We start from the raw sequence: 17,867 nt of genomic DNA, 5'->3' as shown, positions 1-17,867 counted from the left end.
GGACCTGGAGGGAGGTTTGCCCACTCAACGTGCGTGTTGGTGTACCCGCTGGCGATAACGATGCTGTTCATACTCCACACTCTGAATGCTGCAGCGTTCAGCCAGCATCTCTCCTCTCCAGCACTGCTGGGCAGAGTGGCTGCACGATCCCGGGCTGGGTCCCCACAGTTAATACCCCTCTGCTCCAGGCAAAATCAGCTCTGGTTTTGGAGAAGGTATGTTCCAATGGTCTCAGTTACTTTCATTTCTGTTACATCTTTGGATGAAAGCAATTATCGTGCAGATATAGATCTGCTGTGTGGGTTGTCATGGCAGTCTTTTCACTTCTCAGATTACTCAGCAGCAGCAATATTTGCCTCACAGGAGGAGTATCATGTGCTGGCATACTGGGAGCGCTGGAGACCCTTGTTTTAGAGGCGCTGTCTAATCTTCGTAATATATGCAAGGATTAAATTGAAGCATTGCCCGAACAAATAGTTGAGTCGATTGACCTTCTCGCTGATATCTCTCTTGTACCTTGCACAGCTAGGCAATCTGTGCCCGGGCCAGGAATGGATGAAAAGGGCATGCCTGTTGGGTGCAAACACGGGTACGTTCAGTGACTGATAAAAATCAGCTGCGACAGGGAAGACAGACATTAATAATACAGGCTGAGTTCATTGTTTTAATTGGGACTTATGATGCCTCCCATATCCAATTGAAAGCTTGGTGGAGTCCCAATAGGCAGAATTCAGTTGATGAAATTGCACATCAGCTAGGACCACTGAGCTGACAGCCTTCATCAGCAGTGTCCCATCGTCCTTGGAAATTGGTCTGAAAGACAGTGTAGCCAGCAGAACTGTACCTTCAGAGCATCGTGTGGGACAAATGCTTGGGTGTTTGCCATTTATTCAGTCCTTGGTCAGCTTGGTCTCCTCTCCGAGTGCCAACACAGCTTTTACTCAGAGTGTAGGACTCTGGGAGCCCGAGAGGGTAGGTCAACAATGTTGTTTTTCATCCTTTTTCAAGTTGATGCATTTCATCCCAACACAGAGAGTAATGCCTGGATTTTCCAAAACCTGTTATTCTCACCGGCAGTTCAGTGGGGAGGGCTGTGGAAGAGGTACTCTGTGTGCAGCAGGGTCCTGATGGAGCGGGCATTCAGAAGGAGCACGGCAGCAGCCTCTCAACAAAGGAAGGGTATTTTATATACTGTCACAAAGACTTCAGTTTTCTGTGTTTGGTGTTGATTTTGCATAACCATAGTTTGTCAGATCCAGCCCTGCTTTCTTCCCAGCAGCAGCTTTGCTAAAGCTCTTCTGATCATCGTGTTCTCTCATACTGCGTTTGCACAGCACTTTGCTGGTATTTCCTCATTCCCTTCCTCCCTGCCTTGACAAGGGATATGTTGTAAGCTCCCAGTTAAGAATACTAATTATCTGCTGTCTCATTCTTGGTTTTCAGATAGCAATCAAGGCTAGCTGAACAACTACCTAGGAAAAAATACCAAAAGTGTAAAAAATAAGTGTGGTTTGAAGGTACATGGGTAACTAACTTCAACAGTGACCTTTATAGAGCCTGAGAAATAATGGTGAGAGATCTGCTTGAAGAATTTCACAGCTTGTGGTATAATCTGTTGTCAGAGCCTCCGGGTTGTTTTTTATTTGCTTCTCCTAAAACTTTGTCTCTTTTTCTAAGAAATAATTTAATTAAATGCAAACCAAAAATAAATTAAATTCTATAACACTTATTAACCTCAGGAGTTAAGCTATTTTGCCCTGTGGATAAGAAAATGCCTTCAAGCCTAAGCAAAAAAACTGTCCTCCTATGTAAGGTCACAGTAATTAAATGTTTATTGTACCTTGCTGATGTTGCAGGAGAGTTCGAAATAGAAATGTCTAGTTGTAAGCTCAACATCAGGCTCTCCTCTTACCTCAGACTTGCAGGACAGCTTAGTAATTTTTAGGATTTTACCTTAGGATAAAATCCTAAGATTTTATCTAGGTTTTGAAGCAGATATTTTCCTTTAAGATCACCTAGATTTTTCTTTTAAATTTATTATTCCCCCTGGAATTTTACAAACTGAGATTAAAGCCAGTTTATCTTGCTCTCCCACTCACCCATTTTCCACATTCTTACAAAATCACTCGCAGTTGAAGCCTTATGGAAAGAGAGAGAAAAAGATGTTTTGGGCGGGAGTGAGAATGGAAGGATTGGGAGATATAAAGCCACAGTTGGCAATCCTGCTCTTTCACATTTTATAAGACAGTAAAATCTGCATATGGCAGATGCTCTTTTTATAAGGGGAAAGAATCCCCTTGTAATTTAAGTCAGGATCTCTGGGACTCTGCTGGGTGTGTTTTTAGAAATTTTTCTGGAAAGCTTGCTGCAGTTCTGAAAACAAGCAGGTCGCTTGGCAGATTTTTAGAATGGGGAATTAAATATAAAAATCAGAATGCTGTATTAAACAATGTCATGTAATAAATGCAGTATTTGCAGGTGTTGGCTCTTGAACTAGCAAAGGGATGCAAACGTGTTTCTTTTTAGCATGCTGCCAGGCCCCACTCTGCAGGATGAAACAGGATTAGAGGCTGTTCCGACCTCAGAAGACCAATTTTCTGCTATTTTCTGGCATCACTTACTGTGTCTGATTTAATTTCCAGAGATGGTGTGTATTCAGACCAGCACAGGGTTAGACGTCCAGTTCCGCTCCGTGGTAGTGGGAAGATTAACGCTCCAGCACCACTGAGCTCTGGGAGAAGACAGCACCGCTTGGAAACCCCACAGGAGGCTTCAGAGCTGATCCTGCAGGGTTTGGTACACCGGGGACGGAAAGACGTTACGGCCTTTGAGCCTCCTAGTTCTGTGGCAATATTAACCTCCCGATGGCATGTCCAATAATGGGCGGAGCAAGGTAGAGCATTATGGAACATAGAAAAACCTCTCCTCGCCTTGTAGTTTGTTTTGAGTTTGCAATCAGAATAACGGGTAAGAAAGAGTAATTTGGATGCAGCAGTGTAAAGCTGAGCAAGCTCTGGATAAATCTTCTAACGGAGCACTTAATTTCTTAGTTGATGATACGGAAAGGCATTTCAGTATTTGGATGAAGCCTGGATGCATGGGATGAGAGAATGATGCTAATGATGCTGAGACAATGATCCTGAAGGGCAAAGTCAGTCTTGGCCTTGTGAAGGGTGACCAATACATGCAGTGTTGGTAGGGAAGAGGAAAATCTATTCTGTCCTTGTCATTTTTAAGTTGATGATGAGTCATGTAAACTTCTCTGATGAGCGAGCTGAGAGCCAGGATAACGTCAGGAGAACTGGCTGTAGTGGAAAGGTTGGGGGTTTTCTTGTGTCTAGATGAATAATAGTTATTGGAAACATAAGAGAAACTGGGGTCGTTAAAAAAAAATCATCATAATAAAATAAAAATAAAAATGAAGGGAGGCAAAAGGTTGGAATGGCAGATAGGGGATGTGGCAGACCCTGCAGAATAGTTCCTAGGGAGAGTCAGGAGGAGGTGGAAACATGCGGAGCAAGATACTAAGCAGGAGGGATGTTCACCGCTGAAACAACAGCCAGTTAGGGATTGAGCAGCTGAGGTTTGGTGAGTATCAGCGCTGGAGGTGCCTCTGGAGAGGGCAGGATAGGACCCCAGCACCCAGGGAAAGAATTAGACATGCTTCAGCAAATGGCATGTTCAGCGAATTTGATGCATTGAAATCAGCAAGCAGAGAGGCACAGGATAGTATTGTTCTTTTTATTTAGCAAGAAATATGAATGTGTCAGAATTTGTTCTTGTTCTGCCTAAAGAAAGAAGTTAAAATGCCAGCATTTCAAGGAACAAGACAAAATTCCCCCCTCCTGTACAATCAGAAATACTAAGAAACAAACAAACCAACCCACCAAAAAAAAAAAACCAACCCAAAAAAACCCCAACCCTCTTAAAAAACTGAAAAGAATTCTGAAAAAAAAAAAAAAGATTATTTATTGCTCAAACTTTTGACCTGTCACTTTTGTTTCAATTTTCCTCAACAGGAATTTTGGGAAATATTTTAAATAAGTGTTGTTTGAGGGGAACGTTCCTTTGACCAAAGGCAAAAGATGGTGACTGAAAGGAAGCTTTTATTTTCCACCTGGAAAAGTTCTGTTAGTCCTGCAGGCATTAAAGCACAGTGTCTTGCTTGAGGATATTAGAATGTGCTTATTCTGGGAAGGGAACACTGCCAAAGACCTGGGAAAAAAACACCAGGCTGTGGAAGAAAGCCAGGAGGATGTGGGTAGTGCAGGTGGGTAACAGAGAAGAAGGTGTGAAAAATCTCTTTGTGGTGAGAGGAAAAAAGAAAATGGAGATCACAGCTGCTGACAGTCGTGTCAGTTTGCTTTGTAGAGAAGTCAGCTGGAGCTGGGGGGAGAAGGGGGCTCGGGAAGCACATCGCACCTTCCAAAGGATGGCAGCTGGTGTGGCGGGCGGGCGGCAGCCTGTGCCGGCACCGGGGAGTGTGGCACTGTGCGCCATTACGCTTCCCTCAGAGGTGCTCAGCAGTGCAGGGCTGGAGGTGATGATAAGCCGAGTTTAGCACGGACACACACATGAATTCCTTGGTGACTTCAGGAGTAACTTTCCCAACCAACACAGCGATCCACCTTACTGCTGCCTCATGGGCAGCAGGTGCCTGGGAGGCCCCAGACCTCCCCGTAGCCAAATGTGGTCTGAACTGCTCAGCGCTGCTCTGGGTTGTCACTTGTCACTGGAATCCAGCTGCCGCTGACACTGGTGGGGCAGGGAGTGCTCGCCGCCTCGGCCAGGCCGCATGGCGTGCTGCTGGTGTTGAGCCGAGCCCTGCGTGGGCGCCGGGCAGCGCGGGCCTGCGGGTGCTGCCCGCTCCGATCACCACCCAGCCGTGCTGGGGGACCAAGACACTTCAGCCTAAAGCACTGCTACTGCATTTCACTGCAAATTTCATTTCTTCATGATCTTCTGTTCCTGGGTTTTTTGTCAGCCTGTCTGTTCTGAGGAGAGGCTGGAAGCCTGCTATGCTGGTTGAGGAGGCAGTGGTTTTCTCTGTAAAGAATCCTGTGGTTTCCTACAGCAGGAACTTTACCAGAATAAAATCAGAAGCAGCCAATGGTGGCTGCAGGATTTGTAACAAGCGTGTGAGACGGGATTGAAAGCAGCATTGGGTTATTTTCTTCTTTAGCTTTGAATTTTTTCCTGGTTCAGTGGATTCTTTTTTCCATTTACTAGAATCGTTTGGATTTTCAATATGAAGCATTAGTTTGAAGAGAATTAATTTCCTTTTAGAGTTATTCTAAACTGGAAAGTCCCTAAGCGAGCGTGGAGTATTTCTGTGAAGCACTGGTATTTTTGCCTGGCAGGACTCCTTCTGCCAAAGGCGAAATCTTGCAGCCCCCCACGCGTTTCACACAGCACCTTATGGAGGGAAGGGCAAAGGAGAAGCTGTTTTAAATTGAGAGGTGAGCTCTTGCACGGCCGCTGCAAAAACTTCACCTCGTAGCTAAAATCCTGCCCAGATGGAGGGATGCCGAGAGGCAGGAGAAGGGCTGCAACCTGCCATTGCTCCTCTGCCCCACAGGGTCTGGGGGCAGACCCCCACAGACCCGGTTCTGCTGCTCTGGTTGGCTTGGAACGGAGAGCTCCTGTTATCCCATAGGTCTGCAAAAATCTTGGCAGTTAAATATTTCTTAGGTTTCCTTCTTCCCTTCCTGTGGTGACAAAGGGACGCTTCCAGTGGCTGCATGTGGTGCCTTCGAAGAAGAAGAATGCTGCCTTGTTTAGACACATTGCTATTGCTGTCTGTGAAACAGTTGGGTCGCTTTCTGTAACTTGCCTTTCTGCTACTGTCTTCCAGGTGCACACGTTCAGGGGCCCGCACTGGTGTGAATACTGCGCCAACTTTATGTGGGGCCTCATTGCTCAGGGAGTAAAATGTGCAGGTAACAGTCGTTCAGTATTCTTTTCCTAAGACAGTCCTAATGTTGCAACTGTTTAATGTGCTGCCTGCTCCACCGTAACGCCGTGTGGCGAGGGTCCCATCTGGCCCCTGTTAAAATCAAAGAAGGAAACATACCCGCTCTGCTGCTCGTGGTTTCAGGTACTTGTTTCAGTAATGTCACTGCAGTGACGCAGAGTACCTCTTGAGCCTTCACGGGGGGGAAACGATAACCATCATTGAGGGGTTTATTTTTTTCCCCCTTTTTGGAATGGAGGAGGAAATAGGTAGGTGCGTTGTTAGCTTTATTTCTTTTATACCACTTGTATGGTTGGTAGGTGCGAGAAACTCACAGAGGTTTTTGATATGCAGGGTGGGCATCAGCAAATTTCACATTGTTGTGGTGGAACAGGCATTCAGGTTAATTTTATGTATAAGCCCGCAGACTCCCAGCGTGCTGTAGACCGAAGTCGTCTCCCCAACTTGCAAACCAATAAGGAAGAAAAGGAATGATGAATAAGGGATGCGTACTGAAATGTTACATAAGCAATCAGGTGCTGGTAGAAATGTATTACGCATGGGTGTCACTGCAGGCATTTCTGGGATAAAGCCTCTGAAGTAAAACAGTTTGACGGTTTTATTGATATGGTTCTTCTGAAAAGAAAGGGCAGTCAGCTTTTTCCAAGGAAAAAAAGAAAAGGATCAAAGTGATCAAAATAGTTTACTGTATTTAAAAGTATTTTATGACATTCTAGCAAGCAACCACGTTTATAAAAATGATGAAAAGAAATGTTGATGTATGAAGACCTGCGTATGTTGCCCTGGAAACTGTATTTTCAAGCTAATTTAAGAAAATCTGCTCTGTCTGAAGCTTTCCGAAGTCTTGTCTCAAGCAAATAAGAGGGCTTTCTATCACAGACCTGTAAAATAATGTAAAACTTAATTTATAGCCAAATAGGATTGAAATATTTTAAAATGCTTCCCCATAATTATTTGAATGCAATATTCTGTTGTTATCAATAGCCTCTGCACTGTCCAGGATGTGCTGGAGAGTACAGCTCTGTTTTAAGAAATGTTTATGTTAAAATGGTGTTTCCTTTCGCAGTATTTTGCCCCTACCAAGTATTTGGGGTTGCAGCCGTGTCCTTCACTTATGAATGAAGATTTTTAGTACTTTTTACTGCTGTTGATTTTCCACAGTGTGTACAGTGCTAGAAGAGAAAGAGGAAGCCTTATTTTCTTCTTGAATCGTTTTCTGATTTAAGTAGTCATTTTTTGATGACACATGAGCCAGTGAGTGTGCCATCTTCCTTCCTCACCTAAGGTAGATTCCTCAGTTTTGGCATCTAGGAGAAATATAAATTACTTTTCAGATTTATGTTAAGTAACTTTAATCCAGAAAATCAATAAAAACAAACAGTGAGTTTGTGAAGCAAGTGGAGGCTTGCAATGCTGCGTGGCACTGTGGAATGAACAAATAATATTGCTTTTGTAATTAAACCTGAAGTGCTTATGACTTTGTACTGCGCCCCGCCCCCTCCTTTTTTTTTAACTGAAGTGGAGCTGATTTTCTGGTTTTGTGCAGATTTTTGTAAATTATGAATTTCTAAAGGCTTCCAAAGTCTGGTTTTCTTTCCTCCTTATGAGGATGGTAGTAAGTACTGTATGTCTCCTTTTTGCTCCTTGCAGTGTAGAGGAACATATGTGTATTAGATGACTTCATAGGTTTAGAAACTATAATTAGGGCTTTCTGTCTTGTGTAAGGTTTCATATCGCTGTTGGTAGCTTCTAGTAATTTCTGTGATCTTACTTCTATATTAAAATATAAAATACATGCACTTGCTTGCTGAAGTGTCAGCAAGGTGTTGGGGCAGGGGGATGCTGAGGTTTTTCAGGCTCGGGGTCATTGGGCACAGCCAAGCAAGCTGCTGATGTGCAGCAGCATCAGCCAGGGTGTGAGGAGGAGCAGGTGAGGAGCTGTGTGGTGGCGAGGCTGCCGAGCGGCGCTTCTGCAGCCTGGTGGATCTGGTTGCTGCAGTGTGTCCTGCGTGGCTTGCTTGGGGTTGAGGAGCAGGAGAGTTCGGCTTTCCCAAGGGGGCACACGTTGCAGCCAACCCACTGCACTTGCCCTGCCCTCACCGCAAGGCTAGCTTTTAGCCATCTCAGCCGTAGCTGACAGAGAACTAGGGCCTTCCCAGGTGACTTTGTTCGCATAAATTTCATATACATCAGCAGGTGGGTAGAGGAGAGGGACTCCAGGCAGAGCCGTGTGGACATGGAGACGGCAGGACAGGCTCAGGCGGTCCCCAGTCTGCCTTGCCTACGCCTCACTTTCAGCAGTGGCTGTCTGCTTCTATCACCTGTGGCTGTGCAAGCCCTCAGAGCCAGAGGCTGCACAAATCTGGGCAAGTCAGAGGCGTGCAGACACATAGCGAGGACCTGTGTAAGCAGTGTTAATGTACTAGTGCGGAAGAGCTCAGATTTGAGTGCTGTGAATTTGGCTGAGTTTATGCGGGTCTCAGAGTGGGGGTGTCTTTCCAGGAGGGGAAAAAAAAAAAAAAAGTAATCATTTTGCTTCTGAACTGAGCCATTTTAATATGGAAACAATGAGGCACAGTAAACAAGGAGCCACATGAGGCCATTGCTTTTCAGAGTGGGTTTGTACTTCAAAAAAATTACAGCTTTTAGCAGGAGGCAGCCCACTTGCATTCAAATGGGGTTTGATGCCACTCCAGGGAAGCGCACAAAATCTGTTTGGTGGTCTGTATAATCATTTTATTGAAAATACCTATAAGCGAAACGGCACTGATCATATGCAATTTTATACTTTTTAAAGCATTTGCTTTTTATAGCAAACAGTTGCACATCTCAAGAGGAGTCTGGACTCGTATTTGCTGTACCAAAGTGATAAGTTTAACAGATACAAATGGATTACTGCATGGGCTATTCTCAACCATTTAAAATCCTCTTCTTTGCAGAAGCACAAAAACATCCAAGAAGATAAGTGTGGGACAGTCCAAGACTGGACAACAAAGATAAATGTCACCCATTTCAGAAAGGAGGAGGAGCCGGAGGAAAAAGTGGATGTTTCTAATGGAAATGGAAACATCTAATGGAAAAAGCCATGTTTCTAATGGCTGATAGATTAGTTTGTTACAGAAACTAAGGCAATCCTTTGAAAAATAATAAACCAGAACTAACCATTCATAACAGCACACATGCCATAGCAACCGGCAAGGATGCCTTAGCAACTTGAACTGCCTTGACTCATGCTTTGTTGCAGTCCAGCATGACTGAATGTGTCCCTCTCTGCCAAAATACAGCCTTGAGTGTGTTCAGTATCTTATCAGGTACAGTCCTGTATGATTAACTCCTAGAAGATGATTCTCCCTAGCTTACCCTTGTTCGGGTTTTGGGGCAGGCAAAGAAGGAGGAGTATGTGGCCTTTCGTAAAGATAAGGGGTAAATGTAGGCACCATGTTTGCCACCTGAAGGGTGGTTATTGGTTGAAGTAAGATGCTAGCTGTCATCTTGACTACAAAGGTTTTTGCATTAATGCAAGCTGCCACACATGACAAGACTTTGTCTTTCAGCATTGAGACTTAGGGTGATGTCCAAGATTTAGATCATGTAGGAAATGAATTGGTGGACTTACTTTGTAGTCTGACTTCCGCTGGAGGTATATCCAGCAAAACAGGAATAATTTCTTTTTCCTTAAATGTTATTCTCTCAAATTTGATCTTTATTTCATCAATTTCTTTAAAGACAGATTTGCTCCCTTAGAATCAGTCCTTATAATAGGCATCTGCCCTACTGCCTCAGAGGGTCATGCTTCCAGTTTTTGCATCCTAGCCACAGACCCTTAAAATTTTTGTGAGATGAAGATTATCTGTATGCAAGGAATCTGCCTTTTCTGACAGAGTGCTCCATCTCCAACATGCTTTCCTGCAGGCTTTTGCCATAAGTAGAAATGACTGAAGAAGTGTTTGAAATTATAATGCCACCAGCTTGTGTAAACACTGAAACTGAGCAGAAGCTAATGAAGACATAAGAGTTTACCCCGGCTCAAAATCCAATGCATGAACTTAAAAAAAAAATGTATTCCTAATTACATTCCTCCTGTATAAGGCTCCTCCATGCTCACAGGGCTCATCCCATTGCCCAGAATGTTTTCAGGAGAGAAACTATAACAATATCCAAAGAAAATTTGCAGATATGAACCAGGGAGTTAATTTTATGAATTATGCAAACACGTAATACTCAGTAGCATTAACAGAGAACAGTGTGTGTTCTCAGAGACTAAAGGATGGCATTAATGGTGCTGTTAGTGTACTACCCAAGTAGACTTGTAGACAAGCAGACTATTAAAGCTGCTGTGTATGTCCTGTCCCCTTTCCCAGCCCATCAGAACTGTTCAAGTTACTGTATAATCTCATCCTTCCTCTGTACCCTTTCGCTTATAGTCCTTAAGTGATTTAATCAGAAGATTTTTTTTTTTTTTTGGAACAGTCTGGTTTAAGAGCATCAGTTAGCTTGTCTTAAAGGAAAGGTAATTTTTTGGACTGTATTTCACTGGATGCTTTTGATAGCATTTTGGGCTGCTCCTTTTAACACCAGGCAGCACCGCTGTCTGAGGCTGTACATGAAGCAACATCTCTGCTGCCTTGATTTGCTCTGAACTATCTCAGCCTCCCACCCATGTAGCGGTTATTTTTGCTTTCCTTGGAGTAGATAACTTTGCTCTAAAGAACTGGTAGAAATAAAGTTGCAGCTGAACTATCAGTGTGGAGGCAACCAGCTGCCACTGGCTGAGGCCAAGCTGTATTGCTGCCAGCCCTAACCACAGTAAGCCCCAGGAGTACGTTTTCAGAAAAGTTGAAGTACAGTCTCAAAGCAGGATTGTTTTGTGAATTACCACTGAAGTGTTTAATTTCCCCATTTCATCTGTTTCTTTCTCCAGCAATTGAAAAAACATACAACTGCCCCATTTCGTTTGCTTTTTTGTTTTGCCTTGCTATTGAATCCCTGGCGTTGGACAGCCCTGAGTTGCTCCACTGGTGTGTCAAGGATGAAGGAGAACACAAAGGGGACTGCCCATCCTTAGGCATTAGTTCTGCAGGTACAGGGCTCATGCTTTTAGTGCCTGGAAGAATGGCTGATGGTCTAGTGATGTGGCTCAGCAAAGGGGAAGGCAAGATGTGCTCATTGTATTGTCTGCTCTTGAGGTATCTGGCATGCCTCGGTCGTGATAAGCTCCCATTCTACTCACACTTGTACCTTAAAAATGCATCCAAGTTTCTTCTGAGATGTGCACCCAGGATCTGCTAGTTTCCCCGACTATGCAGGACACGGACAGGCAGCCCAAAAAGGGAACTAGAGCAAAGCAAAGCCACAGAGGTCAGGGCCGTGAGAAGAGGACTGGTTGGAGGACAGTCCCTGCCCACCCCGGGCAGGTGGTGATGCTGCTGGAGGAGAAATGCGTGCTGCCTGACGGGCTGTTCCACCAGCTCAGGATCTGATGGTGTTCCTGCAAGGAATGAGCTCCAAAATTTTGAAATGCTAATCAGGCAACAGAGCCTTGCTTCAGAGCTGTTCCCATGGGGAAGCTATTCTGGAGCTATATGTTCTTGAAACTGTGAGTCCTAAAAGCAGCTTTATCTCCAAGCCCACACAGACCTGGAAGCCTTGAGCAAGCCAGCGGCCCGTCAGGGGAGCTGTTGAGAAGGTAGGCAGGTGTCGTGGCCAGAAGCCAGGGAAGTTTTTGAACAAACTGACTTTGATCTTTCAAGACTTCCATAAAATCAAACCGTCATCATCAAACGTGTCAAGCTTTTGGAGGCCGGGATATATATCTCTATATATATATCCTTTTGATTTGGGATAAGGGGAGATTGGCTTGCTCGATGGGCTTTTTTCTAATTTCATAAGCCCTGATTTTTCTGTAGTATTAGGCAATTTTGTTGCCGAGTAACTAGCTGCCCTCTAAAAATTCTTTCCTAAAGAATAATGTACCCTATAGTGCATGATGTGGTAGTATGGATGAAAGCAGGCTTGGGGGAGCATACATGTGTGTTTGGAAGCAATTTTTTGCCGCAGCGCTGCTTAATAAAGTGGCTTATGGCTCTGGCGGAACCAAGGTTGCTTCCAGATGTGCATTGCACGTTAACAAATGGCATGCACGTAAGGCAGTGTAGCAGCATCAGCATGGCCACCCGGGCTGGAACAGCTCTGCCGAGGAGGGGGAGGGCAGACGTTCACAGCACCCCCCCGCCCTGTGCTTGGAAGCAAAAAGTGCAGCACGCAGGGCCAGCGGGGTTGCTGCGTTCACACGCTTGTTCACACACTGCATCTGAGGGAACAGAAAACATTGCTTCCTCTGCTACAGAAAAAAGCATTAAATTATTAAAGGAAAGCTACTAGCTCGTGATTGATGTATGAGAGCAAATTCCTTTCTAACCTTTTCACCCTTGCAAAAGTAACAATGCCGGTATTTTGTGCCTGCATAGAACCTGTTGTCTTTGCATGTCGGCATGCCGAAGGTAGGGGTGTTATCCCACCTGGCACGTACCACAGCAGACCTGCGCTTCCCACCCTCCCACGCTTACCATAAACCTCTGAAGAGCCTTTCAGAACTCTTTGCAGGTAATGTAAATCTACCTTTTAGCTCCTCAGAGTGACAAAATGCATACCTTTTCTTTGTGATAATTGAAAAATATAATTAGAGTGATGTATGTAGCATACAGTATTGTTCTAATGGTGCGTGATCAGCAGCCATATTAGCCAGTAAATCATAAACGAAAGGAAAGCTAAAACTGGCTAAAGTCAAATCAGCATAACAAAAAGCAACAGCTAAGTATATTTTAGTCTGTGCAAATATTTATAATGTGTGCTCGTGGGGCGGTATTAATGTACATGTATCTTTGGCTCTGCTCAGGCATTAATATGAACATGTTATTTGTTCTTTCAGCCCAGTGGACTAGCATCAGTATTAGCTGTTTCTAAAACGTTACCAAGCATTTTTCGTAGGCATCATAGGAAACTGTTGTCAGGCTGGTTTTAAATTTAATACCTCTCACAGAAGTAATGTCACAGCCTACCTGAACTCTTAGATCAATATGCCATTAGAGTCAGGGCAGCTTATTGCAGACTTTTTTAAACCTGTCATCTACAATTACTTTTTTTTCTAAATTTCCAAACTTCCTATAAAGCCTTGAATTTCACATTTGGTGTATTTGAAAGGTGGCCACAGTTTGATAGCACTGTAAAAAGGAGTAGTAAGCACGACTTACAATTCTAGTCCTGAGCAATCATCCCTGTATAAGGTGAAATTCTGATTAACTGAAGTCAGGAGAAGTTTTCCTATTGAGCTGCAGGGGTTCATGACTGCATCTTTTAAATCTGCCCTGTATTATTATAGGAGTTATCAGCAGATACAGTGCTTTAGGGGGATTTTTCTTCAGCTCCTCACCAGTTTGTATAGCCAGCTAGCAGGTAAGCTCTGATGAACTTCTGTAAGAAATGGATAAGGCTCCTGGTTACTTTAGAACCGAGGTAAAGCTGCTAATGCCAACTTAGCTGTTCTGGATTTATTTTGATATAACCAAAATTAAATAGACCCTAAATCTGAAATCAAGAGAATCCCCTTGGTCTTAACAAACCCAGCGAAATAGTGAAGCTCATGTGCAAACAAGGCAGGCAGTCCTAAGATTTCACCACATGGAGAGATTCAGGACTCAGCTTTCTCATTCCTTCCTAGCTGATTCTAAAATGATGGGGTTTGAAGCTTTCATGAAGCATCTGCAGTGAGAACAGAGGGCATTTTTATTTAATGATATGCAATTTGCAGCATAATTCCTGTCTTTTAGTACTAGCAAGTAAGCAGAGTATAGTTAAAGGCTGGCACGTTCCCAGTGCTCTGTGGAGAGGAAGGCTGACGTCCTGCCATTGTGCTTTTTACCTTGTTGGAGTTAGCAAGGCATCATCCTTCATCCTAAGTTACCAACTGAACCAGAGACCAGTGACTAAGATGTGGCTGTTCTGCTTCCGTGAAGTATTGTTAGCTGGGGAGAGGGGCCCACCTGGTAGGAAGCAAAGCGTTGGTGAGTTTCAGCTTCTTTATTGGAAAAAATACAGGTTTTCTGTTCCAAATTCACTGAAGTCTCCTAGAAGTATTTATTGATGCGGAATTGCTAAAGTAAGGTGATTTCCTACGCTTACAAAAGAGGCAAAGAGCCTTGATTGTTAGGAGAACACTGCAAAGCCCAATAATATTGAATGTAGTGCTCATGCATTTCCTGAGCATTAGGTATCTGAAGTATTTCGAGGTTTTAAGTGTTTCTCGGGAGTGTTTGTAAGCCCTTAAGCAGTGAACTGGTACATAAAATCTAAACAAATGAGAGAGAAGAAACACTGACTTTTGCATTTGTAATTATTTTTCTGATATTAATGAGGTCAGATCCAAAGCCCATTTGAATCTATGGGATTAGCAATAACAATTATTTTCAGAAGCAAGGTTTTCACATTAAAAACATCTCTGTAAGTTAGATACTTTAATGAAATGAAACTTTCTTGTATATAAATATAGTTAGGATGATCTCAGTGAATGCGATAATTGTTTGAAGTCAAGTGTAAGATACTTGGAAGCACATTTTTCCTTTTTTTTTTTTTTTTTTTAAATATATTTTAGTCTTAATTATCCTTGGATTCCCAGAAACATGACTCTGGGCTATATTGCTGTTTGTGTGAAGCAGCTAATTTGCACTCACAAAATCGCCTATGAGGCCTCATGAGCGAGACACTACTATTCCAGTCTTCTAGGCATCACTTTTGACAGACATACTAGAGCATTTCACACATGTTGGAATAGGTGCTTCATGCAGGAGTTCTAGGAATTCTGTGTATAATAATTATATTTGAATTTGTAAGTACTATTATTGCAAAGTTGACGTTTCAAAATAAATCAAGAATTAAGATTTCCCGTGTAGTGTTAATTTGCTTCCCTTCTGTGTGTTTGTTAAGATATTGCCTCCAATTAATTTGACTATGTATGATTTTTACTCCACAACTTTGTCTTTATTCTGAAAGCAGAGCTTGCTTAATAGCACCTATCCGGTGTTTTGTCTTCTTGTCGTTAAAAGTGCTGGTCTTATTAAAGGCGCAGAATTCAGACCTTACACTGGAGATGTAAGGTTTTTTCCCCCGTGCGTTTCCACAAACATTTAATGACTTGTTTCTGCAAGACCCAGGGGAGGCAAGAACAGCTTCTCCTTCCCGTGTTACAGCTGAAGCATGAGGCACTGAAGGGTTCAGGTCACACGTTTCCAGTGAATTTGGATTCCCTATTTAAAGCACAGAGGGACCTGGTTTTTCAAAGTTCAGGCAAAATGCAGCACTGGGCATAGACATTTGAAGTGTAGGTGGAGAGCTCCCCTGGCCTGCGCTGGCTGGCGTGCTCAGAGCTGCTTTGTTCCACACCCACAGGTGTGGCAGATGCTGTGCATCAAAGAGATCACGTAGTCATGCACCTTCTGATTTGGGGTCTTAAAACCCCTGATTAAATGCGGAGTATAAATCAGTGTTCTGGTGAAAGCAAGTGCTTTGGCTGTTACTAGTTCCTCTCTGTCACAAATGAGGCAACTAAGCGAACACTGGAGGAACCCAAGTGACCAAAGAGAACTTCACGCTTGGAGGGACAGCAGGTGCCTGGGGCTCCAGGACAGCCCACGGTAATGTGCAGCTCCTGGGGCGAACCCAGAAGAGGGCTGTGGGACAGAGCCAGCCGCTGGGGTGGCCTCGTGGTGCAGCCCGTGGGCAGGGCGCTGGGTGCTGCATGGCACAGCTCTGCCCCAGGGGGGTTCGCAGCACGAAATCGCAAGCAGGTGGGAAATTGGGCATTCGCAGCTCTCCGTCTTGTGCATTAACTGCTCCTGGCAGGGCAGGGAGTCACTCCTGCACAGAAATAGCTAAAGAGAATTTTAATCAGCCATTTCATCTGGGTCAGGGTCTGTGCAAGTTTTGACTGATTGAAGGTGACATGCCGAACTTTAATTGCAATCAGAGATTGGAAGTTTTACAGAGGATCCTAAGTGACAAAGCTGGTTGCTTTACAGGCCTGTTAAGTAAACAAAGTGCTTTTAGCAGCAGGCTGCAGCTGACTTAGTGGAAATTAAACTTGGCGATGAGTTCTGGGGTTTACTGTTTTGGAAAGAGCAAAGTCAAATAATCTATGGGGCATTAATGAAAATGCAAGTATTGGCAAAATCATCAGGAATGAAATACGAAGGGGATAGACAGATACTCAGTACTGCAGTGGGAGAGGAAATTACAAATTTTCGTCAAGGCATTGATCCTTCAAGCTCCTGCATCCCTTAATTCTGCAGAAATCCAGGGGACTCGCAAATGGCAATGCAGTGAGGTACAGAAATGCTTGCAGAACTGGAGTCTCCGTGCGTACTGCATGGCAAACACCCTGGCTGCGAGGTGCTGCCTCTCCTGCCGGTTGCTCTTTCCTCGCAAGCACCTGTGAGTCTGGTGGAAGGCAGAAGTGGCAGTGACAGCAGAATTACTGGGGGCAGTGGCAGGCCTGCTGCCTGCTCGTGTTGATCACAGTCTTCATCCTATTATTGGTGCTGTTTCCTGAGATTTTTCCATCCAAAACCCTGAGTGTTTTTTAGGCAGAATACTTTTCTATAATCTGATTTCAAGTAAGTTTCACTTAAACTGAACCTCTTTCTCAGTATGTTTACAATAAAGCTGTGGGGTTGTTTATGTTTAAAAAAAAAAAAGGACAGTTTTTTCCTGAGACCTTTTCAAAGTCAATAGCATTGTTTTGCTGCCTGCCAACACTTTGTTTCAGAAACACCCTGTGAAACGGTGTCAGAATTGCTGTCACCACCCACCAGCTTGGTGACCCAGGTGCCTGTTTCTCAGCTTTCCTCAGAGCTGGGGAACAGACCCTGCTATGAGCAGCACCAACATGGGCTGCCACCCCTGGCAGGAGGGTGGGGGTCCCCGAAGTGGTTCGGGTCTGGGGGCTGCCTCGCCAGTGCACACTGCGGAGGGGCTGCCGCCTCTGAAACCCAGTCCCGACCTTCATCTCCCCCAGGAGGTGTCTGCAGTGCCACAATCCAGGACTACGTTAAAGCTGTGTTAGATCTGCAGCAACTTGGGAGGAAGATTTAGATCATGGTAGCAACATCTGCAATAGTGGTGGGGAACGTAGTTGACTCTGAGACCCTGATTCAAAAAACCATATGGAAAGTCTGTCGCTTTGTGTTAGATCTTCCAGGGACAGAAGAAATGCCTTGGGTAGAAAATCTTAGTTCAGGTCTGTCCCTACCTCACACATTCGATGGGTAAGGGGTCTCAACAGAAGCAGTAGCTGTGAGATCAGGTCAGATCCCGCAGGAGACGTGTACTGCGCAGTACTGACCTTGGGATACGTTTTCACCAAACACCAGCCTAATCATATTTTCATTTTTCTCTCAGATTGTGGTTTAAATGTGCACAAGCAATGTTCCAAGATGGTCCCAAATGACTGCAAGCCAGACCTGAAGCATGTCAAAAAAGTGTACAGCTGTGACCTTACAACGCTAGTAAAAGCACACTTCACTAAGAGACCAATGGTAGTAGATATGTGCATTAGGGAAATTGAATCTAGAGGTAAGGCATAGTTAATGGGCTTTCGTTGCTTTACTGATAATCCGTTTAGATTGATCTGGGTCATCTGGATTTCTGCGGAATGTATGATTGCTCAAAACAGATTTGCACAAGACATTTTATGACTGCCAATTACCCTGCACAGCTAATATTACACTTTGCATTGTTTCATGGTTCATGCCCATTTATAATTTTTATAGGTTCTGCTAGAAAATGCTTAATGGACAATCACTGCTTTACAGTTATATATTGGCACCTACCTTTCCTTTAATAT

At 44.1% G+C, this 17,867-nt stretch overlaps 1 protein-coding gene across 3 annotated transcripts in view; it reads left to right on the top strand.

Annotated features, from left to right (window-relative positions):
• Positions 1–17,867, top strand: part of CHN1 (chimerin 1) — a 103,031-nt gene that overhangs the window by 78,520 nt on the left and 6,644 nt on the right. For all 3 annotated transcript variants that reach the window (XM_037397167.1, XM_037397168.1, XM_037397166.1), the window contains 2 exons: positions 5,855–5,939; positions 17,423–17,596. In XM_037397167.1, coding sequence (XP_037253064.1) covers positions 5,855–5,939; positions 17,423–17,596 — 259 coding nt within the window. The remainder of the gene's footprint in view (positions 1–5,854; positions 5,940–17,422; positions 17,597–17,867) is intronic.

This window comes from Falco rusticolus, chromosome 8 (genome assembly GCF_015220075.1).
Source record: "Falco rusticolus isolate bFalRus1 chromosome 8, bFalRus1.pri, whole genome shotgun sequence".
NCBI classification, from domain to species: domain Eukaryota; kingdom Metazoa; phylum Chordata; class Aves; order Falconiformes; family Falconidae; genus Falco; species Falco rusticolus.
This window is presented reverse-complemented; position numbering and strand designations above follow the sequence as displayed.